Source organism: Schistocerca cancellata, chromosome 6 (genome assembly GCF_023864275.1).
Source record: "Schistocerca cancellata isolate TAMUIC-IGC-003103 chromosome 6, iqSchCanc2.1, whole genome shotgun sequence".
In the NCBI taxonomy this organism is placed as follows: Eukaryota; Metazoa; Arthropoda; class Insecta; order Orthoptera; family Acrididae; genus Schistocerca; species Schistocerca cancellata.
The window spans coordinates 142,884,533-142,912,222 of NC_064631.1; the positions used below are offsets into that span (position 1 = coordinate 142,884,533).

Below are 27,690 nucleotides of genomic sequence, written 5' to 3' on the forward strand. Positions count from 1 at the left end.
ATGTTCGTGTGTTCGTGCTGCACTGTGCATCATTTATAAAAATGTGAGACTTGCTTAGCAGCTTTGTCTAGGGGATGGCAGGAGTAATATTTTCAATGTTTGCTTTAGTTCTTCTATTTTGTGGGTGTTACCTTGAACCTTCAACTTTCCCTGTGTGTGTGTGTGCGCGTGTGTGCAAGCGCGCATGTGCGCATGCTTTTTTTCCTGTAAAAGTGTTCAAGAAAATTGACTTATTTACAGGGACAGAAAAACATGTCAATAGGCAATCAATCACTTTTGCAGTAAATATTGCATTTTTATTTATCATTACATAGTGACATTTGTAATTTCAGACATTTCTGAATTATCATTGCCTTTTTTTTTTAGGCAACAGTTCCGTATATTCTTCAGACTTCAGCATAAAATTCAAGAAAATCATCGCAGGTTCATAAAAAAGCAGCAAGTAATGTTACATGCAGTGAAATATCAGTTTGTACATGAGGAGATATGAAAATATAATAAAAGTGTGATAACAAGTTGAGTCAAGTTGCTCATAAATCATCACATCAAATTTAACAAAATTTAAATCTAATGTGAATGAAGAGTGATGGTTCATTAGTACAATTCTTAGATACTAAACTTTGTGAACAGAGGATGCCTTTTTTTAAAAGTATGTAATAAAGCACACATCAAAATTCTGTCATACTTCCTAACTTTTCCACCTTTTCAATAAAATGTCTTGGACAAAAGAATACTTTTGTGTCTTATAAGTTCGCATTGTGGTATTTACTTTTTCTTCTTTACATGTATAATGAAAATCTAAGTTATCACTAATAGTGAATGATAAACATGAAGCATAATTATGTGATCTGCACATAGTGCATTTTAAGTATTTTCCAGCATCTGGATATCTATATAAACAAGACAGATCTATGAAGTAATAAAATATTACAGTTATCATGTACATAAATATTTGACATGTATTAAATAGACCACAGTCATAACAGTTTTCTGGTTTTAAGATTGGTTCTTTTTCTATCACATGTTTCGATTCCTTGTTGCAGGGAACTTCTGTCAAGACTCAAGCTCTTCACTTTATTTCTTGATCTCCAGACTTTCACTGTGTAATCATCAGAGGCTGTTACTAACATTTCAGGATCTGCTGGGTTGAATGCAACACAGCTCACAACATCTGAATGTGGAAATTTAGCTAGACATATACCATAATGACGATCCCATAAATAGCCATGTCTATCTTCTGCACCACTGAAATTTAGAATAAAAATCTTATTTTTCTTTGTATAAGGATTTAAAAAAAAGAAATAAATTGAAATAAGAGTTAAACATGGTGATTCCAGGACAGAAAATAAATTTATACTATGGGGATGGGTCACTATTCATCAAACAAAGAATGGTGGTGGTAATGGCAGGCAGGAACAAGGAAAAGTTACCAGTGGAAGGGGGTGGGCAGGAGGGATTAGGGGGAGGGAAAAGAGAGAGAGAGAGAGAGAGAGAGAGAGAGAGAGAGAGAGAGCACTTTATGGGAAATATCACTCATCTGCTTAGCAGTTTTTCCTAATTCCTGTTTGCTACTTTTTTTAGTGTGCCAATAGTAATGTCTTTGTAAAGTTAATTAAAGTGAGAAGTATAGAAAGAGGATTCTCATTTTCTGGGACATTTATACTGCAAGCATGTCCATCATTAAATGCAGACCACATCAAGGTCAAGTTAGAGCCATCTCAGACTGACTGATTCTGATACCTCCTTCTTCACCTTTGTTTACCTTCATCCTCCTACAGGTGGGTCTTTTCATCCTGGGTTCTGAGTGAACAGCCATTCCTTTTTAACATTTCCCAAGCTACCTCTCTCTCCTCCTTGATGAAGGAAATACTAGTTCTGAAAGCTAGGTAGTGTGTCCCATTTACTTTTGCATTTGTCTATCGACAGTACTGCACATATTGTCTCCTGAAGGTAAGTGGGCCTGCTGGCCAACAATTTTGTTTCATAATTGGTTTCCAAGTTATTGCAAGATTAATATGATGATTTCATCAAATGATCAGCATGATCAGATTCTGAGTACAACAAAAGCAAAAAAATTGTCCTTGTTGTATAAAGCATGCTCTTTAATATAACATTCTAATTTATGTGTAAGGAAAACTAAAACGTTTGTATTACCTGGCTACATATTCATCAGATACATCAAGGAAGATGAAGAAACATTCATTATTTGGTGTATATGCTTTGTGAGATCGTAACATTGTTCCCACTTCTTTCAGGGTAACTAAATCTATAACATGAATGTCAATTTCTTGAGCTATGGGTGGTGGATCCAATGGATTTGTAATAACGTATCCTCTGGGCCATGGTCTGGTGTTTACATAGAGATACCTGCAAGCAGAATAGATAAATAATTTGAGAAAGTTTTCCTTTCTAACTAGTGAGAGCTTAAAAGTAGTCTTGACTGACATTATGAAATCATTTGTGGTCTGCATTATGATTTACAATATTTTTATTTACCAACATTAATACTCATTTTCTGACAAAGTTCACCAACCTAAGACAAAAATTTAAATGCCACTGTGTTTTAACAATGCACTGATTCATCACTTGATATAACAATATTTTTCATACTCCATTACTTATGTGATGCTTATATTTTGTAGGTTTTTGTGGAACATAGAATACATACCTGACACCAAGTTTCTGTTGTTTCCTGATGCTTATAGTACCCAAAAGAGTTTGTTATACACAAACCATGGAAAGTGTGTATGAGTATACACAGTAAATACAGTGCTGTGTTACTTTCTAGAGAAAAACAAATTATGCCTTTTCGTAGCCCAGTACAACATCAACAAAAAAATACAACAGTTGGGTTTGTATACTCTCTGGAGAAAGTGTAAGGAAACTTCAGGATCAAAGATACTATGTGCAAACAGTACCTCAAGTAATTCTGAAATGTTTTATTGCCTTCCTACGCACAAATTTAGTTGGGCACGCTATAACAATACTCTAGAGGAGACAAAGCATTCAAGTTATTTTTAATACTGAACATCTTGCTCCATTTTCTGGAAATTATATTTTAATATTAAATAATATTAAATATGTTTTAATTTGTGAGGACATTCTTTAATAAAAAAAGAAATTCAAATGAAAAATAGTAAAATGCTTATTTTTAAGAAAAAGTTTTTATATTCTACTGTAACACCATTACATTGCACCACTAGGGATTGTTTGATGACAACTGAAATCAACATACAGTAATTGGCAACAAAATCATGTTCTTATGTGCATGCATTTTTCCTCAGTTGCGCCCCATTAATTAATCTTTGTACACCTTAATTAACTACTTCTGCAAATAAATATTCTTGTCTACTTTTACATAGATTTTCATACAGTTCCTTGGTATAGTCCACAAAAAAACAATACCCTGTCCAATACAGCTCACATTTTAACACAAATACACAACACTACACACATGTTACAACTTGGAGCAATTTATTTCATTTTTTCCTTCTTTTCTGTAATAACATTGTTGTCATCATTTCAAATACATATGTAAAGTGGTTTGTATTATGAAACTATTTACTTTGAAAAACCCAACTGATAATGTGGTGTTGCCACTGGTACCTTGTTCAGATCAGATAGATAAACCTTTCCACTGTATAAATAATATCTGAGAGACTGAGTAGACTGATAGAGAAAGCAAGTACCACACAGGAAGCTGGCAATGTGTGTTACACAGATGGTATGTACTGAGCAGACAGTTACATTGGGGCCATTTCTCATAACTTTGCAGGTGGGAACATATACTATAGCATGTTCTTGGTTCTCACCACCCACCTGGCCTAACTTTACATTAATTTCTGTGGTCTCACAGCGTTTCTTCAGAGTAGCTATTCCTTTCTTCATGCCCTTTTAGCTTTCTCCATCTTTAATTTTCTCTCCTGTCTATTTTTCACTGTTGCCCTCCCACCTGTAAGGCACTTAACTTTTCGCTTTTATTAACTCATGCATTATGTTTCAGCAGAATCTCTGTGTTGCATACACCCTATTTTCCACCTTTAAGCTCTCAGGTTTTCAAATCTCGTCTGGCGCAGTCCTCAACAGTCTGTCTGTCCTTCTCATTCCAACTGGTAAGTTTCCCCTAATTCCGAGTTCTGAGCAAATTTTCTGAACTCTACCCCTTTTCCTGAACCTCATCAGTCCTTTTCTTTCACCACTCTTCCTTCCCCTTCAACCCTTCTGCCAGGAGGAGGAGCCACTGGCTTCAAAAGCTAGCAAACTGTAATACCTTTTATATGTGTGTTCTCCTCCCATTGCTTCGTGAGTAGTGTTTTCTTATCTATACAATTACTTATATTTTCAACGATTGATTATTTTAATTGATACTCCAGAGTTAGCCTTATATCATTCTTTGGTTACAATAAGTTGTTACAATATTAAGTAAGATGAGTTACAATTAACAACTATTCACATTTTGTATAAACAACCAATCATTACACACTTAAACTTAGTAAAAGTAAATTTTATAGGGTTCATGCTGTGTATACTTGATTACTGCTCTCTATCTTTATGCTTGGCTATAACATTGAAAAAAATCAGAACTGATTATTAACATGGTCAGATCAAATACCAAAGGTAGTGTTACATCTTGCCATTGGGTTGAAGATTTTCTCCCCTGTATATTCAAATGGTATCTTTTCATTTATCTGCAATGATTGTAATGGAGAATTTAATGTGATGTATATTTTGTCATGTTTTATGTAAATTCTATGCAATATTGATGTAGAAGGGAGTGTTATGGCCCAGTAGGTTAAAAATTATCCTTGTAATTAAAAACAATGAGGCATACAGTTGAAGGTGCCGGAAGAAAAAGAAGGGACAGTTTTCACTGAGATGAATTCACGGACATAAATGTTCGGTGGCTGTGGGCACAGTAACTTTTTTTTAGATAACTTCGGAATGTTACATGTAAAGTGGAACCACAAAGAGGGACAGTTTAAGGAAGTGGTTTAACTGGTTCAGTTTTTTGGAAGATCTGCATGAGAGTAATGAAGAATTTGTTGGAGACTGATCATGGTGACATTGTTGGACTTTTAATTGCAATTTTAATATCAGTTCATCCATTCACCTACAGCAGACCAATGTGAGGACCACAAACACACGTGACAGGAAACTGCATCCACTCTAGCTTTCATTCTTCTTGAGGCACACTCCAACTCTGAAAACCACTAGGAAGGGGGGAGGGGTCAACAGCCTTTGTACAAAAAAAAAAAAAAAAGGGGGGGGATTATGAAATTGTCATATGCTATTTGTGCAAGTGAAAAAAAAATTGGAACTGAAGAGGTAAGATCCCAGCTTCAGTGAGGGAACTGTCTATGGGAGCAATTTAGGAGACATCAGTAACCAGTCTTAATTCAACAATTTCAAAGCCAAAAGTGCCACTGACTCATAAATCATTGTCTAGTGAAGAGGAGATAATGGCCTTGGAAATATGGGTCACGATCTGCACCTCAATATGTGTGAACAAGGAAGAAAAGGGTGTTCAGCTTTCCCATACATCTAGTCTTTATTCAATGAATATGGGGCAGCCATGTCAGATTTTTAACAAAGTTGAGTCCCAACATTCCAGACTGTGCAGAAATGTCCAAGTAAAGGATACCTTAAACACCTAAATGGATTTCTGGGTCAGGGTGAATCATGTTAGGGTGACAAAAATGCATGACCCACAATTCTCACAAGAGAAAATTGGAAGCCATATGAAGAGGTCCCTTCAGGTGAATCCTTGGAGCTGGCATTCAGCCATGACTATTGATTAGGAGCTATTTTTCTTGTTGATTGTCTCTTTGGCCTATGAAACCATGTGTGTTCTCTACATTCCTCCAACTGTCATTTCTATTCCTGGCTTTCATGGTCCATTCTCCTTTTCTCGTTCCTGTTGCCTCTGTATTCCTGCTGATATCTTCCATCTTGTCTGTGGCCTTCCTCAACCTCTTCTGCCCTTCACAGATCCTGAAAATGCTACTCAAAGTAGTCTTTCCTCTTCCATCCTGATCAGGTTTCCTGCCCAAATCAGTTTTCTTTTCTTCATTATTTGGCCAATATCAGATAGCAAGTATGGGTCTGCCAGTTCCTGGTTTTTTAATATTTTCCATTGCTGTGACTGAGTGTCCCTCTTTGGGCCAAATACTTTCCTTAATATGTTTCTCTTAAAAACTAACAGTTTTTGTTCATCTATTTTCCTTAATGAAAGCATTCCAGGCCCATACACAGCTACCAGGACAATTACACTCTAGTACAGTCCAATTTTAAAACTTTTTGAAATTGATCTACTGCACAATACATCTGTAAGCCAAAATTGCTCAATCTGCCATTGCAGTTCTTCCTTAATCTCACCTTCCATTCTATTCCGTTCACAAAAATGTTTCCCAAATATTTAAATATGTCTATTCTCTTAAATGTGGCTTCATCAACTGTCAATTGATTGTAGCCCTGCTTTCGTAATATTTCTGTAAGAATTTGTAAGAATTTGTCATGAGCTAAATGCTCTCTCTGCCACCATTATCACATGTGCAAAGCATTTTATTGTGTTATTACAAATACAAATATCACTGTACAGTGTGGCTGTAACCATGGCAGCTGTTGATAGACATTGCTTTTTTGGCTGGATTTAAGGATTAGGATGATGCTACCCCTCCATTCCAAAGGGAAAACACCATCTAGCCGAATATCGTTAAAGATCCTGAATAGATAGTGTCCATAAGTTTCATTAGACGTTGGTTCATTTGATTATGAATCTAATCAGGGTCTGGGACCATATCATGTACCCAGTTAGTGGAAGGATCATTACGTAATTCAAATTTAGGGGGAATAAAAAAAATAGGGAGATGTTTCCAACTTGTCTTCTATGCACTCGGGAGGTAAGAGACGTAGTGAGTCACAAGATGACAATAAGAACCTACACATCTGTAGACATACTACTACCATAAAAGAGATTCAGAATAGTTGATAATCTTTGGCAATCCAACAGACTATGGAGATTGACCTACACCTGGGATGAAAAGGTGAGACATAGCACTTCCAGCATTCCTTATTACTGCATTTAATTAGGTAATGAGGCTTTGCACAGAGCCACTGAAAACAATGAGGGTGCTATGAGAGGGATATCACTTGAGATGTAGGAGAGCCCTTCGATGGTCTTCAACAGCTGTTGTAATGTCTCTGGTCCACCATGTTACTGACCAACAGTGAAGGGGGACACTGAAATGGGGATAGCAGTTCCATTGGCACAAGTATTTGCATTGGAGACATCTCTCACAACCTCACTGATGTAATATGACAGAGGAGGGATGAAGGTGACAGCAGAGGTGTACAACTGCCACTGTGCCCTTGGGAAAGCCCAAGATGGCAACTGCTCTATTGGCCAGTGACAAAGAAGTGTCATGACCACTGAAAAGTGATTGCTGTCAGAAAGATCATTTTATAGTGACCACTTTTACGAAGCCACGACTGGAGGAAAAGGCTGTAAGATCGATAGCCAAAAAGGTGCCATGGGCAGCACAAAAGTGGGTAGGATAACCATCATTGAGAAGACAGAGATCAATATCAGAAAAAAGCAGATCAATGAGATAGCTCCTACCACATACGTAGTACTCCCCATAGAAGTGGTGTGCATTGATATCTCCAAGTAGAAGATAGGGATTGTAGGGGGTGGGGGGGGGGGGGGATGAGGGTTGGGAGGGGCAGGGGGGAGAGCTGTCAGATTAAGATGGCCACCTGAAAGCACACAAGTGCCCTGTCTGGCGATAAGCACACGCTGCAAATGGCAAACACGAGGATTGTTTGCACTCTTACTGCTACTGTTTCTAGTGTACAGAAGGGAATCCACTTACTGCTAACTTTTGGGCAAACCAAAGTACAGATTGACAGAAAAGATTTCTTCAAATACATTTATGATGTCACTGACAAAGACCACTGGCTTAGCGCATAGAAATGACCCTCTATCAGTCCAGCTACAAAGCAGGAACTGAGGGGAATAAGTTTCTGCAGTTTCAGTATTTTAAACATAGCTGCACAACAGCAACGGTTCCATGTAATAAAATTATAAACAGCCGACCAGTTGCAATGGATAAAGAATTCTTTACCTAGGTTTCAACAAATTTAAATTTGTCTTCTTCAGCAGGTGGCCTAAGGACAATAAACATCATAGCTTACATTAGAAAGGTATGAAACTTAAGTCAAGAATAGATTTTAACACAAATTAGAGAGCTCTTGCATTACAGGAATATGAGAACGACGACTGGTACTTACAATTTTACATTAGTATGGACTAATGTACCATCGCCGTTTTTACAAATGTCGGTATAGATCCATTTGTCAAAATTAAAATATAGCCCTAGAAATAGGGTTTGTCACGTAAATATAAATTAGTACATGGATGTTGCAGAGCTCACAACCGGCTGAGTGTAATCGGCCAGCGTAGTTACTCTGCGGCCAGGACAGGTGGCGCTCATGGCGCGAACCATGTGCCAATTGGCGTACAGAAGCAACGTGTAAATTATCAGTATTAATAATGTCCTTAGATAAAGTAACAATAAAAGAAGGAAAGCGTTTAACACTCCTGTTATAACAGTATGGGAGCCTTGGTACAATTAATGTAGTTATACATCAAAAAGGCAGGTGGCGCTTACGCCGAGAGAGTTACGCACAGTGGCATATACAGCCAAAATATAAAAATTACATTATTATATTAGTGAAGCCCACAAACGGTATATATGTCAGAACTTTAAAATTGACAATAATGGCTCTTAAGACAGAATTATGAACCCTAGTCCATTTGCAGGGAACCAACGTTTTAGAGCCAGACAAAATCACATAAGGGCCAATGTAGTGGCAGCCATACATCGTGAGAAAACCACATTACATAAAGGGTAGTGAGCTTAAAGCATTGAAAGTGCATCATAGCCTCCTGAGAAAATAGACCACTGAGGTTACCAGCATTAATGTTATACCATAAACAGTACAGGTTTAAAGCCTTCGAAAAATTGTCTACAAGCAAGGTTCAACTGGTCGTTCAGTATATTACCGTCTTTGAGCTCTAGATATTTAAAAATTTGTAACTCTTCCCACAGATCTAGTCTATGCCCTTTGACTTGTCTGTGTAGGATAACAGTGTCTTCTAACTGTTTAGGCGTATGGCCGGCTATCAAGAGGTGTTCAGCAATAGTAGAGCTGTGTATATTCGCTCCTTTTTTACCTAATAGGTGTTCTTTATATCTTGTTTTCACAGCTCTGCCTGTTTGACCAATATAATATGAAGGACAGTTATTACAGGTTAGTTTCTAAATACCTGAATTGGAAAACCAATCGCTGGCAATCTCTACTGAATGTACAAGATTTCTTTTTAAACTGTTATCTGTAGAGAAGGAGACGTTACAGTTATATTTTTTCCTTAGAAGACGTTTAATCCTATACGATATATTACCCAAGAAAGGAATGGAAATAAATTTTTTAGCTTCTTTGCTATCAGTGGGGAGGTTGTTGCTCAAAGTCGAACAGTTTGGGGAAGTTTTCTTACTGAACAAGTAATCAATCGTATTCTGATTGTACCCATTATTAGCCGCAATCGCTTTGATGACATTCAATTCCTTTTGTTGATCGGCAGGTGATAAAGGAGTAGTTACCATTCGGTGAATGGCAGAATGAAAAAACACCAGTTTATGAGCTTTTGGATGAGTTGAGTCAGCAGGGATGACATTATCTGAATACGTTTCCTTACGGAAGATATTGAAATTGAAGGACTATCCTGTATAGAAATTGTTAAATCGAGGAAGTTAAGTTCACCTTTTTCATTCTGAAGTTCTTTTGTGAAGGAAATCTTTTCATGTAAACCATTAAAAGTACTGAAGAGAAGCTCTAACTCATGATCAGTACCATCAAAAGCAATGATAATGTCGTCAACATAACATGCATAATAGCAGATTTTGTGGCATAATTCTGAACTTGAATTGAAGAACGTTATTTCCAGGGCATTGATAAAAACATCTGCTAAAATACCGGCGAGGGGGCTACCCATTGCTAGACCATCTGGTTGCACATACATTTTCCCATTAAACGTGAAATAATTGTATTTTAAAACAACCTTAAGCAAACCAATCAGTTCCGCAATCTGAATTTCACTTAGTTTTTTATGTTTGAGAAGATTCTTTTTTACAAGGGCTATGGTTTCATCAACCGGGACATTTGTATAAAGACTGACGATGTCAAAGGAAACCAGTCTAGTGTCAGGCACCTATTTTTTGGTATGCATAGGCTTGGTCATCAACAAGGCGATGCCGGATTAATCAGGGAGTCTACCAATGTGTGGGTGCCTGATGACCCCTGCAGTGGTGGGTATTGGGCATCTCATCATTACACATTTAGAGATATCCCAAACATCAGATCTGCAAAAAACCATACACTGTCTTAATGTCACCTTCTACTACATTCTGGCTGTTTGAGCACTGATAATCTGCTGGATTGTAGTAGGAGGTGACGTAGGATTGTATGTAGTTTTTGACGGATTATTATGACAACGGAAATATCCCAAAACATGTAATGATGAGATGTGAATAAAAAATATGTTGGTGACCAAGACTAGCATATTTCCATTCTATTCAAACATAATTTAACTGAAATGAATGTTGTAAAATAATGTTTTGGAAAAAAAAGTTGGGAAGAACCATTATCAATTTTCTATTGGCAAATCAGGTTCTTGACAAGGAATCTGTCCTACAGATCAAATCTGAGAAAAGATTTTCTCAGAGAATAAGACTGCAGCACAGGAAAGGAAGAAGTACTGCACTGGCAAGGGGCCCCATACCCACCACAGACCTACTAAAGAAAGGAGGCCCATGGAGGATGAATGCTTCACACTGGCCACTCATGTACCCCAAATCTACGGGTGTTTGTAACCAGGAGATCTAAGAGGTTACCCTTCATAACTCTGTTCTCTAACTGGTCATTTTCAGATCAGGCATTTACAACAATTTCACACTCTTCTCTGTCCTTACTACCCATGCTAATCAATTGAGTCTCATGGTCTAGAGCTGGTAAGTTGAAATCTCCCTGTACTACTATAGCATAACCAGAAAATTTATGCCATTCTCCAAGCTTTCCTTGAGATATTTCACCATTGCTCGTTTGAGTCACAGAGTCTGCAAAAGCATCCAATTATCAAGTTTAAACTACCTTTAAAACTTTCATTTATCCAATTTATTTTGCATTTTGATTCTGTTCTAGCTTCACTAGATATTATCACATTGTTTACAGCACCATCATCTATCTAGCTTTGCAAAATACATTCCAATAAGTACTTGGAATTTCATTGCTACTAACACCTGGTATCAGCTTTGTTTCTGTCCGTATGTGGGCATTATTAACATTTATAAATGGGATCCTTACACAGATGTTCTTGGAATTAAATGCTACTATATAAACATTCTCTCTCTCTCTCTCTCTCTCTCTCTCTCTCTCTCTCTCTCTCTCTCTCCAGTATGTCATGAGGACTGTTACTACCTGTAATTAATGAGGCCAATATTGATACCTCCATGAAATCAGAATGCAACTTATTAGGCCTCTGGAGGGATTTACCTATTAAAAATCCATGTGTGCACCACATGTACTTTGTTACCCCAGTATCCATTTCCTGTGTGTAGTACATGCCTGATCTATTAAGAGGAGTCCCACAACTCTCCACCCAACATCAGAAATGGAGAAATCTACATCCAAGATTATCACAAAAATGCGTGAGCCTCTGTTTTAAGCCCTCCTGTCAACTCCACACAACGCAACTGTGATCATTGGTGGCGGTGGTGGTGTAGTAGTGCTCTGCAGCTGGAGCTATACTCTTGTTGGATAAGTTAAGAGTTATTACAGAAGAGGGACTAGCATACTAAAGCCTAGTGGTTATCTGTGCTAGATGAGTTGATTACTGGTGTAATCATTGCAGCTAAAGAAACTGTGTCTTATTTCACAATACACTGGCCAGTGAAAAAGAAACTTAAGTGCGACAGAAGTTTGGCAATCTAAGACACTCATCGCTGCAGTGCCTCTAATCTCATTTAAGAACAGTGGTTAATCAAGATACATCCTGATTTGAAAACATTTACCAACAAAGACAGTGTACAGTCAAATTAGCATCCCTTCAAACTCTTGCACCACGATACAGACTAACAGTGTATACATCCAAAATTGAAAAGAAGATCTTAGTGTCCACATATACAGTATGAAACTTTTAGTTCCGCCATTTTTACTGAACATAAATCACTGTTTAATCCTTTTGGGAACCAGAAGCAACATCTCTGAGAAGACAGTTCTGCGGTTGCAGTGCTGAACATTGTTTCTAACCAAATACAATGATGAAATCCATTTTACGCTGATCTCCCAATATGCAGTCACAGGCACACTGTTCTCCTTTCCACGTACCCCAACTCAAGATTTCAACTGTTCTCTGTCTTTAGGTTGATGCAGAAGTATTATAAGACCTATAACACTTCCCGGTTATGGCTATGTACATCACACAAGATCAAACTCCTGCTCAACAAACATGGACTTAAACACTTCTGACCTCCAGCACCACTTGATACTGGTTAATGGCATTATGCTTCTTGGTGCTAAAAGCACAGGGCACTATGTGGTTATCTCTCTGCCAGTGTGCCCACAGTTCCTGGCTCCGTATCACGGTAGACAGTTGGGGATTACCAGGATAAATTTTAAAAATAGGTACCCCCACATACTGGGTAGATATGGATGCTACCGAATGTGCACTGTGGTCAGATTAGCAAACCGTGGAAGAACCTGCAGCTAAACATCACAGGGCAATTTCAGCACACAATATGGTTTGCAGCAGTGGTTGCATTATCAAAATCTTTTTCAACCTCCAGATGTGTTCCACCACAGCAGAAGCCTGGTAGCAGCATTGATAAAACTACTTACAATTAGGGAATCCTCATGCACTCTTATGACTACTATGGCCTGAAGTTTATTTTATGTTAGTTGGCTGACTTCTATACCCAAAACATGGATCATATGATGGCACCAGCCTTCACCTTAAATGCAGTGGTGAAGTTGTGAGGGTGATGCAGGCATTCAAGGTATGCAAGCTTAAGGAGGTACAAGGACCCAAATCAGATGATGTTTTTGAGTTATTTTTGATTACACGTAGGATGACAGTAGAGAGAGCCTGCAGCCTGATATGCATTCTCCACTGGTAGCCTCACTGTACAATTTTTCAACTGCTACAGCCAATACTTTAGACTCTGGTAGTGCTAATGCCCAGTACAGCAGTCTGAGTTTGCATATTTGAATGAACACAAGGATTGTTATTCACCACAAGGATCCACCATTTTATCTACTGCTTGTTTCTGTTGTCTAATGATGCTAAAAAGACTCAGAACCCACTTAACCATGGAGCAGGCACGCACCTGTGTATAAAGTGCACCAATCACAAATAACACTGTTTTGAGCTGTTTCATTGCTGTTTTACAATAGTGAGCCCACACCTACTCCTCCATTACTGCATCAGCTAACACAGTAATAAGTTGTCTTGTCATTGTCCAAGTGAGCAGCAGCAATATAAGATAAACAGCAAGCTAAGTAAGACAAAATTTACAATTTGTGCATGAAAATGACCCAAATTCTGAGCTAGCAGCACAATCCCACAATGAGATAGTTATCTATGAGATAATCAGTAATCAAATAAGCAGCTGATAGGGATCCGATGCAACTGCACTGTTTAATGCTTGGAGTGGGTCATTATTGTGGGGCAACACTTCTGTGCGGCAACAGAGTGAAACAATGAAAGGTATATTTTATTATTTTTTAATTAAACAGTGATTTAGTTCATATAATGTTAGTTTATTTTATTGTAGTTTAATTAAACAAAGATTGACTTGTAATTTTGTTCATACATGTTTACCTAGGTAACACGTGTGTAGAAAGCGTGCCACGTACCTGCTTGTGTTATGAAAAATGGTGCGCCCACTTGAGGCATAAATCATTTGCATTAGTTGTGACCAATCTAGTATCATCACAGTTGGCTCCTTATCATTGCACATGCCTGATGTTTGAACTTCTTGTTATTGTTTGGATGGAGACTACTCCTTGTGATTTCTGCAGGCTTTTCACTTCATGGATGGTATTTTGACTATCACCACTTGTAGGTGTAATGGTGCCTTACAATAGGTCTAAATTCTCTTTGAATGTATTTTTAATGCACTGCTCGGCTCAGGTCATCATTAACTGGAGGAACTTGGATTTTAGATACTGTCATTTTAGATACCTTAAAAATATCTTTCATTAAGGCTAAATCTCAAACCTAGTGAAAACACCACTGCTCGAACTACTGAGGTGGGTACAGTCTTTTGCATAGGCACAGGTAAAGCTATCATCAACTCTAAGTTTGGTTTGACAACAGTGGTTTACTAGGTGCAGTTTACTGGAGGTGGTATGTCATTGTCTTTCTCCAACCTTTGAACTGACTTACCCAGCCAGCTGTAGCAGAGCTTACAATCCAATGTGGATTTCAAACCGCGGTGAGCTAAAGATTTTTCACATTAAGAAACACTGCTAGAGTTGCTAGAAGCCCATTATATTAGATAAAGAAACTAGTTTCATCATTTTCCTGTATTGGGAAATTGTTGTGCCTCCCATAATAACTAGAAAGGTTTGAGGAATATTTTCTTGGAACTCACTTTGAGGTGTCAAAACATGCTGTAAATAAGCTCTTAGTAACCAGATTATGCACTGGAAGCTTCAGACAACAGAAAACTGACCTCCCATATGTAAGTGTCCATTCAGCATAGGTGGAACTTAAGTCCCAACCGTCTATCACTCACTCTGTACTGCCAGGATATTAGTGGTTTATGTAGATGGAATGTTAACATACTACTCGGCCATAATCTGGCTAACACCTATCGCCTTTTTTGGAGACACTTATTCTTTACTAGGAGGACAATTCAGTCTCTCTCACTGTAAACCTCTTGACTGTTCCCAGACAGATGATTTAGTTCAATGACTTATTGAGTAAAGGAAACCCTGTCATAATCTCTTCTTGCCCTTCTTTAGCTGCAAAACTTTGTAGCCTTATATTAATATTTGGATCATTAAGGCCAGGTTCTCATTCAAAATGGTCAAAAATTCAAATTTTTTGAAAGGTATATGTGTTGGAGTGAAAAGGTTTTTTTATCCATGCATTACAAAAGTTTCTACAGCCCATTGTTCAAAGCAGTGTCATGGCGGCTGTGGGACACACTCAGCTGGAGATGCCTGATTCAGGTAGAAAATGTGCTGTGCTGTGATGCACATTCACAAAATGATTTATATCGCAGTATGCATGCGAACATATTTGCCGAAAAGTCTGACGAACAACGTGTGCAGGCTGTCGATTGCAGTATACCCAGCTCATCCAGATCGGCTTTTCTTGACGAGAAAAATGAGGGAATTGTTATCCTGGAACAGGTTGAATTAGAGGAAGGGTTGATATATGGTGCTGGTATTGCAGCCCTAAACATAAGTAAGTAAAAAGTTTTTTTTTGTCAAATTTTAGTCAAAGTTGGTCAACACATAATTTTTGGTCCATTGAATTAGCCAGTTTGAATTTCGAAAATCTAAATTCAGATTCATGTTTAGCAACATTAAAAATATATCACACCATGTAGTTTTTATGCAAATTGAACTAATAAATACATATCAAAGTTTTCCTCAACTTTACACAGGTTTTTCTTGAGAAATGATTTGTCAAAGCTCCGTGCAGCATAAAATAAAAACTATTCAACCTATTAACTTCTAGCCAATTTTCGTAGTAGGTTATACCTATAACATATGAAAATTTTAGTATAAACTATTTTTTTGTAAAGCCATAAAGAGAAAATTCCCAAAAACTCAAACTCAAAGTTTAAATTAGCACCATATCATTAAATTTAAAGTTATTTCATTGTGGTTGTGTAAAAGCTTCCATAAATTTAATGTAGTAACAACCCTCGATCAAATCATAATTATAGGTGCCATTTTTTTCTTCTAAAATAAAGTCGAAAGTATGATCAGTCATAATTCCCAAACAGATCCTTTGTATGTCTTTTCATTGTCTCAAAAAAATTTGCAAACTTTTCCTACTTTTTGTTCACTGGAATGAGAACCTGGCCTTTTAAGGGTTATTGGATTTGCATCCAAAGGTTGTCTTTTTCCCAAATAATAGTTACAGTCCATCTCAACACTTGAATGGAAGGTGACAATGGTAGTAACTCATAGTTTGTTAATGAAATACTCACCTGTGATCTGGTGATAATCCCATTCCTATAATATGACCATGAAGATCAATAACATGGTCTACTTTGTCAAATTTGTGAGCAACCTCATTATAGTCAAGCCAGTTAGGTTCTGGTATGGGCACTTCAGCATTCCTGAGTTCCTTTTCTCTAGCTCTCGCAGCTATTCGTTCTCTCAGTGATGGTCCAGGATCCAGTTTCTGAGGAAACGAAACTGATGTAATACGTTTGAATCCTATTAAGTGTGGAGTATAAGTTTTGGAGCCAGTAGTAAATATTAAATATTTTTCTGGTTGTTGTGCTAAATCATCACTTTCGCTCATGCATTCTTCTGCTTCCATTGATGCCTCAGAATTTTCAGAAGCATTTTCATCTGTTCCATCTACTGTGTCCCTGTCTGTAACAGCAGAAAGAAACTTACAGTTGAGAATGTAACATGATACAAAATTATTTGCAGTTTCATACAATGGAAAATTTTATAAGTTTCACTAACCCAAGGAATGGTAATCACAAAACATTGTTGTGTTGTTATGACCAGTTTGGATGTGGTCTACCCTTTTTACCCTCTGGCCAATAAATCTATTTTTACAACATACAACGATTATCATTTAAAAATATAATATGAAATCCAAAATGGTCAGACTTAGTTTTTTTTTAGTTACTGAAGGTTGCCTGGAGGTAAATGACATTGTATCAATTGCAAATAAAGTCTATAAACAAGCATATGATCATGTCTCATAGTGTGGATTGCTTGTGTACTGTCATGTACAAATTATGTGATGTTGATATTCTTTTCAGAATACTCCTAATGATCTGATGATGGCAGTAAGCAAACATCAGTCACTGTGAATTGTGCAGTAATGTGCAATCAAGACTGATATTTAGGATTAAAATGAGTGTTGTAAAAAATATTGTAGACAGAGAGAGGAGAGGGAGGGGGCAATCTGGGATCAACTACATTATTATAATAGATCAAGCTGCAAATAGGTACTTTGCGCAGTTTTTTAATCTCTGCTTGTGTCGAGGAGAAATTAAAAGGCACTACGCGTGCAGGGATTTTTGGTTCCATGGCATTTTTCTTTTCAACTCATTATAATGATGAATGAATAAAAATTGGTATTTATATATCAAAAGTTCCTATTCAGTCTCAAACGGTCAAGCTAACAACTAGCCTAGATATGAAACAAGTGCTATGATTGGTGCTATTTTGTGGTTTCTACTATTAAACCAATATACAATCACTAATTTCCTTTCACAATATTGAACCTGAAACTTCAGAGTAGATTTTTTAAAAATATTAACTTCGTCCTAGATTAAAAAAAAAAAAAAAAAAAAAAAAAAAACAGATTAGTTTTCGAATATTACCACCATATAGGACAAGTAGCATATAAATGTGATATTCTGCTTCATAAATGCATTGTCTACTACAACATGAAAGGCTAAAAGAAAAGTGAATCTTCTGGACCTGCATTGTGTTTTAATTTACAAAAACTGCTCTAAGCTCATATCTGTACATTTCACATCAACAAGTGAATTGGCATAATAATCATGCATACTAAATTCAGACTAATGTTTTATGCTCACTAAATAGAGCTGACAGAATGCATCTTATATGAAAATATGAAAAAAATGCAAATAAGTTATGGTCTAATACAAAATAGTTTCAATACAAATAAATGATAGCAGAGGACTAACTCTTTATGATTCTGTTCTTAAAAATGTAACTTTTCTTCAAAGAAATGACCATTCAGTTAAGTAACAAAATACTGAAAACTTACCACTTTCATAAAGTCCATATTCTCTACTACCATTACTGCAATCATAGCTAGATCTTCCACATTGTGTTTCCACCCTTCTGTAGTCTGAATTATACTGAATGGAACATGGATAATCAACAATATCACTTCTTCGACGCCAATTTAAAAAGGCACCTTCAAGGGAATTTGCCCTGAAAGAATTGTTTAATCATAATAGTGTAACCTTTAAAAACAATTACATCAACACTGAATACAGAGAAAATATACTCAGGTATTAAATAGTAACTGTATAATAGTACATACTGTAAACATGATGAAACCTGAATTAGTGATTCAGGTTGATCTTCTTCAAGACTTCCATTGTATAACAGTGGTGATCCATTCATCTCACTTGTTGATGGATATGGATTTCTTTTTTCATTATTCAGTGATTTTTGAATGGTTTCCATTGGAGACTGTTGGTTACTATTATTAACCTGTGTTGGTGAAGGCGCCAAACAGTTGGCTACCATTATCGCTCGGATAGAGCTGGAGTTGGGGTTGTAGAATGCATACAACTTGCTGGTGATTGGGACATGTTCAGAATTTGCTTCTTGGGATGCTTTATTCAACCACAGGACAGACGTACTGACTAAGTGTGCAAGCCAGTGAAGATCACCCGATAATAAATACTGATCACTGAACCATGTCCCAAATATGTCATATGGTCTGTTTTTCACTCTACATTGCAGGGCAAAACCATCTGAAAAGTAGATTTCACTTTCCTGTAGTAACTGCGCACTTTCACGACACAGTAGGATCTTGCAATGTGGTTTTACTATACAAAATCTGCTCTACACTCATATTTGTATACTCTGCATCAACAAGTATTGGAATACTAATCATACATACTGAGTACAGAACAATATTTTACACTTACTGCATAGAGTTTACAGAACAAGCACTATATGAAAATATTTTTAAAAATTGCAAATCAGTTAATCTTCTAATACAGCATAGTCTTTAGCCTATCAAACCATGAAGTTTACAATACAGTCGTCTCTTAATGAATACATTGTAGTTTTACAACACAACTTGTGACACAAACTTTCATTTCACTTTGGAGTCAATAAGATACAGCATTCCTCTAATTTATTAGCAATATTCATTACTCAATTAAATTTTTCAAACATTCACAGACTGCTGCATCATGTAAAATAAGTACAGCTTGTACAAGTAGATGTGAGAGGTCCAGTTTGTAACCAAAAAGTTAAAGAGGTAACAAAAGTTGGGGTGTGATTTTAAAACTCTTTGTTACTATTTATACAAATATTTATTGGCTTCCTATTTTTACCTCTAACACATCATATGAACTTTAAAACTGCACTACTCACCTGCTGTTCATGTACTAGTGTATTTCTGTCATGTTATCATTTCCTTATTCTATGATCCTGAGAGATTTTAATACTTACTCGAATATTATACACTATTTTCCAAACCCTTGATATTTAATTATGTTTATTTTTTGGCAGGTAACGAAGACCCCATTACTACATACCCAAATATACAACTCTTCTGGCTATATTTATCATCACTGATTTCCAATGCTTCATTTGATTTTTAAGATGATTTTTTGTTGTTGTTTGAGTAATAAAAGCAACCTGTATATGATGTTTGTTTATTCCAGTTTTCAGCACAAACAGAAAAAAAAAAAAATTCATAAAAACACCAATATGGCTGCCATCAGGGTTGCCACTAAACCATTAATCAAAATGAAAAAACAGTGCTGTGTCAAGCAACACAATGCATGTATAAACCTTCCCTCTTGCTGTCAGGTCAACTTCTGCCTGTCACTGTTGATACTCTGGATATATGATAACAGAGTCCGAGTTTTATTCTTCCGCACATTTATAAATAGTTGTGGAAGATAACACTGCAGTCAGTTCATGCCTAATGGCTAAATTGTCAACATCCCTATGGTGTTAGCCAGTGTAAGACAGTCCTGGTTTAATTATCGTGAAGCAGACATTGCGTTATAGTCAGTCTGTAGTACGCACTCACAACATAAGCATCTCTATGATATTAGCTGTCAGTTGGCAACATATTTATGTCATTAACCAGTATCAGTGAATCAGCAGTAGTCTTTCATTATGTTAACATCTATGTATCACTGTTAAAAAACAATCAAATGTAGAATGCTATGATACTATGTGAACCGGGGATGGGGGGTGGAGTGGGGGGGGGGGGGGGGGGGCAAGGGATGCTCGCACTGTACTCCATCTGGGACACATTTTTGACACTAATCACTACATGAGTACTGCGATCCTATTGGCCACAAAATCTGTAGATGTTTTAGCGAGCTCTGCTGTCATGGGTTTGAGCAGTTGCGATCATCTCATATAGTGCTAACAACTTATGATACTGATGAACAATACTGATACCAACAAAAATATTCTCAGTATTATCAGTACATATTGAGCATGTGAGGGTGAATATTACCCGTTTGACAATTCGCCATTCTGTTCACATTTTTTGCAGTTTGGCTTCTATACAGTACAGCTGATTTATGCCAAGTTCAAGTGATTTAGATTTTTAAAATAAAAGAAGAAATGATGGCCTTGCAAATAGTGTCTGAAGATATGCCTGTAGCCAAATACAGCAAAGTTTCTCCTAACTGCTTGTCAACTGGGATTGCCTGCCTCACTGCTTTATTTTGTTTTACTCTTATGTCTCTTATTAACATTAGTAAATAATTCTTGTCCATTGCAGACATATCAGAACACTGCAACTATTAAATTGAAGATAATTTATAATTAATTAGCTACAACTACTTGCCTTTATAGGTGTTTATTTTTTCATGATGACATCTCAAGATGACAGACTTCACATTTTTAGATGTTTACCTTTATTTACATGTTGACAACATTATTTTTTTTTATTAATGGCACTGCAGAATTTGCAAGGAAAGTTTTTAAGGCAGTTAGTACAAAACATTGTAAATAAACAAAAAGGCATAAATAAATGTAAACATTTGAAGATGAGGTGAAGATAATACGAGTGTAGTCTCAAAAATGTGTATTCTGAGGGACAATTTATTGTTGCAGAGTGTCAGGAAATGGGTGCCATTCATGTCAGTGCTTTTGCCAGTAAACACTGAAGTCACAGGCACTACAGTTTTGACTTCACGTGCTAGGAGCAATGCAGTCACGCCACGTGACAAGACAACCCGCAAGCTTAAATGAGTACGTGAATCAGGCCTGCAGGTCACCAAACGTTGCCCATCCCTAATTTACATGTTGATGGCAGCTGCAAAAATCAGCAACATCTGTTACAAAAGTGGTTGGCTACAATAGGAATTTGTTTCCACACTGGGCAGCCTGTTGAACCCCACCTGACAATTTGAAAACAAATATAACATCCCACAAAGGGGTTAAACATCTCTCCCTAATTTACTTTTAACCAAGGCATTTATTTATTTATTTATTTATTCCATGTGATCTGATGGTACACAGTGTGTTGCAGATGCCGGAAAATATCAGTTAACATTGTTAACTTATATTAACATAGGCCTATAGTATCCTAATGTATTATATTGCTAAATGTTTTCAATTTAACACAAATAGTAAGATTACTGTTCTAAGTATTCATTTACAGAGTAAAAACAGTGACACAACAAATATGACTTCACGGCTTTACTAAATTTTATGTTGTCTTTGATGGACTTAATACTAGTGGGAAGACTGTTGAACAGTTGGAGGCCCATGTGGAAAGCTCCCTTTTTACACAGTTGAGTGTTTGTATTTATAACGTGCAGATTTGCGTTTTTCCTGGTGTTGTGTTCATGTATTTCATTATTTTTCACGACTCTGGTGTCAGTCGACACTATGTGGTTTCTGAAAAATTTTAGAGTCTCAAGGATGTAGAGGCAAGGCAGTGTAAGGATTTCCAACTTTCTGAAGATGGGTTTGAAGGAGTCTCTGGGTTTGCTCCCAGTAATAATCCTCATTGCTCTCTTCTGGTTTCTGAATGTGCTCAGAGCAGTTGGAGAATTTCCCCAGAATATTACACCATATTTTAGGTGGGCTTGTATGTAAGCATAGTATGCGCTGGTTAATGTTTTCAGGCTTGCACATGATTTCAGTACACTCAATGCATAACAGCCGGTACAAATCCTGGCATTTACCTTCCCTGTATGTGTATTCGATTTCAGGTTATCTTGAACCCACAGACCCAGGAATTTGAAAACAGTATCGGAATCTATTGGCTGGTTATTTACAGTGACAAATGGCTGAGAGGAATTTGCATTTTGTGTTATGTGAAAGTTCATGGAAGCTGTCTTTTTGGTGTTGATAGTTAATATGTTGATTTTAGCCCAGTTGCTGAGTTGTTCAGTGGCCAAGTTCACAGCTTTTTTCACAGCCTCTGTATTCTCCCCTTTGAGGAGTACAGTTGTGTCATCAGCAAATATTGTTTTGTGTGCATCAACATTCAGGCTCAAGTCAAAATACAGGAGGAAAAGTAGGGGTCCCAGTGCTGAGCCCTGTGGAACACCTTGCTTTACAGTTTTATTACTTGATAGTACTTCGGTTATTGAATTGCTTTGTCTATTAGTGTATTTCATGCTGACTCTCTGCATCCAATTGGTTAGGAATGTAGCAATCCAATTGTTTGCAATTCCTCTGATACCATAGTGTTCCAGTAATATTTTGTGGTCAACAGTGTCAAAAGCCTTTGACAGATCCAGAAATATGGCTGTTATGGGTTGTTTTTTTATCTTAACAGTTATAATAGCGTATTTATGCAATCATATACTGCAGTTTCAGTAGATTTGTTGCTTCTGAACCCATGTTGAGCTAAGCTTCGTAAATCTTTTTTTTTTTTTTCTCCTTCAATGAAGTCCATCATTTTTTTGCGTGCTGGCAAACATTGAACCGAAAAGTACTCCTCGAGCTAATCAGTCTTTCATCACTGGGAACAATGATGCAACTAGGTCATTGGATTCTGGAGGGATTAGAACATCATGTAAAGAATAATCTGAAGTTCCTTGAATTTCCTGCATAAGGTCCAAAAAAAACAATTGACAAATGTATTAATCATACATAATATATTCATACTAGTACTTCTGCAACCCAAATACAGAGATGAGAACTAATTTGAAACATTGGTCTACAGGATTTGCAAAGCGAAAATGTCCATACAGAATAAACAGAAAGTCATTATGCTTGGAACAGCTTTCATAGTCAAACGGAACTGAACACAAACCATAACACAAATTTTAGCTATACCATCACACACTGAAGCACCAAAGAAACTGGTACAGGCATGCTTATTCAAATACAGATACATGTAAACAGGCAGAATACAGCACTGCAGTCGGGAACGCCTTTATAAGATAAGTGTGTGGCACTGCTCCTAAAATGGCAGGTTATCAACAATTAAGCAAGTTTTAACATGCTGTTATAGTCAGTGCACAAGTGATGGGACACAGCATCTCTGAGGTAGCAATGAAGTGGGGATTTTCCTCTTCCGCCACTTCACAAGTGTATTGTGAATGTTAGGAATCTGGTAATCCATCAAATCTCCGACACTGCTGTGGCCAGAAAAAGATCCTCCAAGATAGGGACCAACGACAACTGAAGAAAATAATTCAAAAGACAATAGTGCAACCCTTCTGCAAATTGCTGCTGATTTCAATGCTTGGTTATCAACAAGTGTCAGCGTGTGAACCATTCAATGAAACATAATTGATATGGGCTCTTGGAGCCATAGGCCCCCCTCATGTAACCTTGATAACTGCAAGACATAAAGGTTAATGCCTCCTCTGTGCCTGTCAGCACTGAAATAGGACTATTGATGAGTGGAAACATGTTGCCTGGTTGGACGAGTCTCATTTCAAATTGTATCGAGTGGATGGATGTGTACGGGTATGGAGACAACCTCATGAACCTATGGACCCTGCATGTCAGCAGAGGACTGTTCAAGCTGGTGGAGGCTCTGTAATGGTGTGGGGCTAGTGCAGCTGGAGTTATATGGGACCCATGATACATCTAGTTACAACTCTGACAGGTGACATGTACGTAGGCATCCTGTCTGATCACCTGCATCCATTCATCTCCATTGTGCGTTCCAACGGACTTGGGCAATTCCAGCAGGACAATGCAACACCCACTCCTGTCCATAATTGCTATAGAGTGGCTTCAGGAACACTCTTCTGAGTTTAAACACTTCCACTGGCCACAAGACTCCCCAGACATGAACATTATTGAACATACCTGGGATGCCTTGCAACATACTGTTCAGAAGAGATCTCTACCCCCCTCATACTCTTATTTATCTATTTATTTATTTATTTATATACTTGTTCCATGGATTTATGGACAGCTCTGCAGGATTCGTGGAGTCAATTCTTTCCAGCACTACTTCAGACATTAGGGGCCCTACACAATATACACTCCTGGAAATGGAAAAAAGAACACATTGACACCGGTGTGTCAGACCCACCATACTTGCTCCGGACACTGCGAGAGGGCTGTACAAGCAATGATCACACGCACGGCACAGCGGACACACCAGGAACCGCGGTGTTGGCCGTCGAATGGCGCTAGCTGCGCAGCATTTGTGCACCGCTGCCGTCAGTGTCAGCCAGTTTGCCGTGGCATACGGAGCTCCATCGCAGTCTTTAACACTGGTAGCATGCCGCAACAGCGTGGACGTGAACCGTATGTGCAGTTGACGGACTTTGAGTGAGGGCGTATAGTGGGCATGCGGGAGGCCGGGTGGACGTACCGCCGAATTGCTCAACACGTGGGGCGTGAGGTCTCCACAGTACATCGATGTTGTCGCCAGTGGTTGGCGGAAGGTGCACGTGCCTGTCGACCTGGGACCGGACCGCAGCGACGCACGGATGCACGCCAAGACCGTAGGATCCTACGCAGTGCCGTAGGGGACCGCACCGCCACTTCCCAGCAAATTAGGGACACTGTTGCTCCTGGGGTATCGGCGAGGACCATTCGCAACTGTCTCCATGAAGCTGGGCTACGGTCCCGCACACCATTAGGCCGTCTTCCGCTCACGCCCCAACATCGTGCAGCCCGCCTCCAGTGGTATCACGACAGGCGTGAATGGAGGGACGAATGGAGACGTGTCGTCTTCAGCGATGAGAGTCATTTCTTCCTTGGGTGCCAATGATGGTCGTATGCGTGTTTGGCGCCGTGCAGGTGAGCGCCACAATCAGGACTGCATACGACCGAGGCACACAGGGCCAACACCCAGCATCATGGTGTGGGGAGCGATCTCCTACACTGGCCGTACACCACTGGTGATCGTCGAGGGGACACTGAATAGTGCACGGTACATCCAAACCGTCATCGAACCCATCGTTCTACCATTCCTAGACCGGCAAGGGAACTTGCTGTTCCAACAGGACAATGCACGTCCGCATGTATCCCGTGCCACCCAACGTGCTCTAGAAGGTGTAAGTCAACTACCCTGGCCAGCAAGATCTCCAGATCTGTCCCCCATTGAGCATGTTTGGGACTGGATGAAGCGTCGTCTCACGCGGTCTGCACGTCCAGCACGAACGCTGGTCCAACTGAGGCGCCAGGTGGAAATGGCATGGCAAGCCGTTCCACAGGACTACATCCAGCATCTCTACGATCGTCTCCATGGGAGAATAGCAGCCTGCATTGCTGCGAAAGGTGGATATACACTGTACTAGTGCCGACATTGTGCATGCTCTGTTGCCTGTGTCTATGTGCCTGTGGTTCTGTCAGTGTGATCATGTGATGTATCTGACCCCAGGAATGTGTCAATAAAGTTTCCCCTTCCTGGGACAATGAATTCACGGTGTTCTTATTTCAATTTCCAGGAGTGTATAAGCAGGTGTACTAGTTTCTTTGGGTCTTCAGTGTAAATGTACATGCACCTACAAACTATGACAAAAGAAAAAAAAACTAGAAAAATCAAACAATTTTGGGAGCCACTAAAAAATGAGACATTAAAAAATACTAAAGTATCACACAAAACTACATGTAGGAGACAACCACTCAGGGTGGCAGATAACATAAATACTAGGAAATAGGAGAAAATTTTACCATACACAAATGCACCAAAAAGAAAAGAGAAAGGCTCATCATCTTCTGCACACGATTTGACTTAAATCTGTCAATCGTTTCCATTTGGAGAAACTCATCAGAAACAGGAGCACCACTGAAGAGGTCTATTGCAGCTCTGGACAAAAGATGAAGAATGGAAATTTTTGTGTACCACAAACACGCAACCTAAAGACTCACCAACAGCTAACATATCCGGTTATAGAAGCCTTCATTGTATGATTGTTTTCAGAAAATTACCAAGGAGAAAGACCTGGTCTCCTTCTAATACACATTTAGACTCTTATCAGCTGGATCATGTGGCAATAACAAAACAAAACAGAGAAATCATGAATGTAGAGGGACCAGCCACACACTAGGTCCACTTTTTAACTGTAATCAAACCCAAATTTCAATCTGAAAGATCAAACCACAACATTAAAAAAAGTTTACACAATTAACACAAAACTTGTGTGTCAGATGACATGAACAAATTTGCTAAAAACCTTCACACAATGAAGATGGGAAATTGGGATGAGGTCAGGGAAGCAATGATAGAAGCAGTGAAAGAGTGGAACACCCTCCAAGAAGAAGAAAACACAGACAGCGGGCAAAATACATGATGAAGCGGCAGAGTAGACAACTTGGAAAAAATGTAATTCCTGCAAACAAGAGTGTGACTTGACCACAAACACTGAGAGAAGAAAACAAATATCAAAAATTATTACAACATAGGAGTGGAAATATGACAAAGAACTATTAGAAGAAATAGATACAAATTTCAGGCAAAACACTAGGGAATTATACAAAATTTTTGAAGAGAAATAACAGGGTACAATCCAATGAGCCCTTTCCTTCAAACTGATTACCAACAACAAAAGCAACAATGAGCTACAACAAAAATAGTTCAAGTGTCTAAATTGTGAGTAACCAACACAACAATTAATTTTCAGACACTTCCAAAAAGAAAACACACATTCAGAACCAGTGCCATTGTATCAAGTTGAATAATACATTGGCAACCTAAAAAACGTCAGTGCCAAAAGAATACAGGATGTTAGCTGAGATGATGAAACTGGGAGGGATGCAGGCAGCTGAAACTATTTGTGAGCTCATTAAAGATTGTTGAGAGAATGGAAGAATACCAGATGATTGGGAACAAGCCAAACTCCATCCACAATATAAGAAGGGAGACAGGACAGACATCAACAATTACTAAGGCATACATTTACTTCCAGTCATCTACAAAATTGTTTCCAAGGCACTACTGAATGATTGAAGAGCAGACGGAACTGATGTGTACTAAGAGGGTTTCGGGAAAAGTAGATTGTGCCCTGAGCAAATTTTTAACTTTAAAATCATCCTCAGAATCTAGGTGATCTAGAATTGATCGAATTCTGCAGTTTAAAAAAAAGTAAAGGAATTGAAAACTATGTACTGCAGCACAGTATACAATCTTTAATAAATGTCGTTCCAACCAATTAATAGCAAGAGTGTCATCCAAGACCACAGATTATGAGACCACCAAAGACGAATAACCAGATCAGGTAAGTTACATAACTGTTTCCTACCCTACATCAT

General features: G+C 38.1%; 1 protein-coding gene across 1 annotated transcript in view; it reads right to left on the reverse strand.

Moving 5' to 3' along the window:
• Positions 1-286: 286 nt before the first annotated feature.
• The window catches only part of LOC126190667 (F-box/WD repeat-containing protein 5), an 82,953-nt gene continuing 55,549 nt past the window's right edge, over positions 287-27,690 (reverse strand). Inside the window, exons 5-9 of the mRNA XM_049931112.1 lie at positions 18,344-18,782; positions 18,062-18,231; positions 16,287-16,680; positions 2,155-2,367; positions 287-1,245 (exon numbers count right to left, since the gene is read on the reverse strand). Of these exons, the coding sequence (XP_049787069.1) occupies positions 978-1,245; positions 2,155-2,367; positions 16,287-16,680; positions 18,062-18,231; positions 18,344-18,782 (1,484 nt within the window). The 3' untranslated portion in view covers positions 287-977. The remainder of the gene's footprint in view (positions 1,246-2,154; positions 2,368-16,286; positions 16,681-18,061; positions 18,232-18,343; positions 18,783-27,690) is intronic.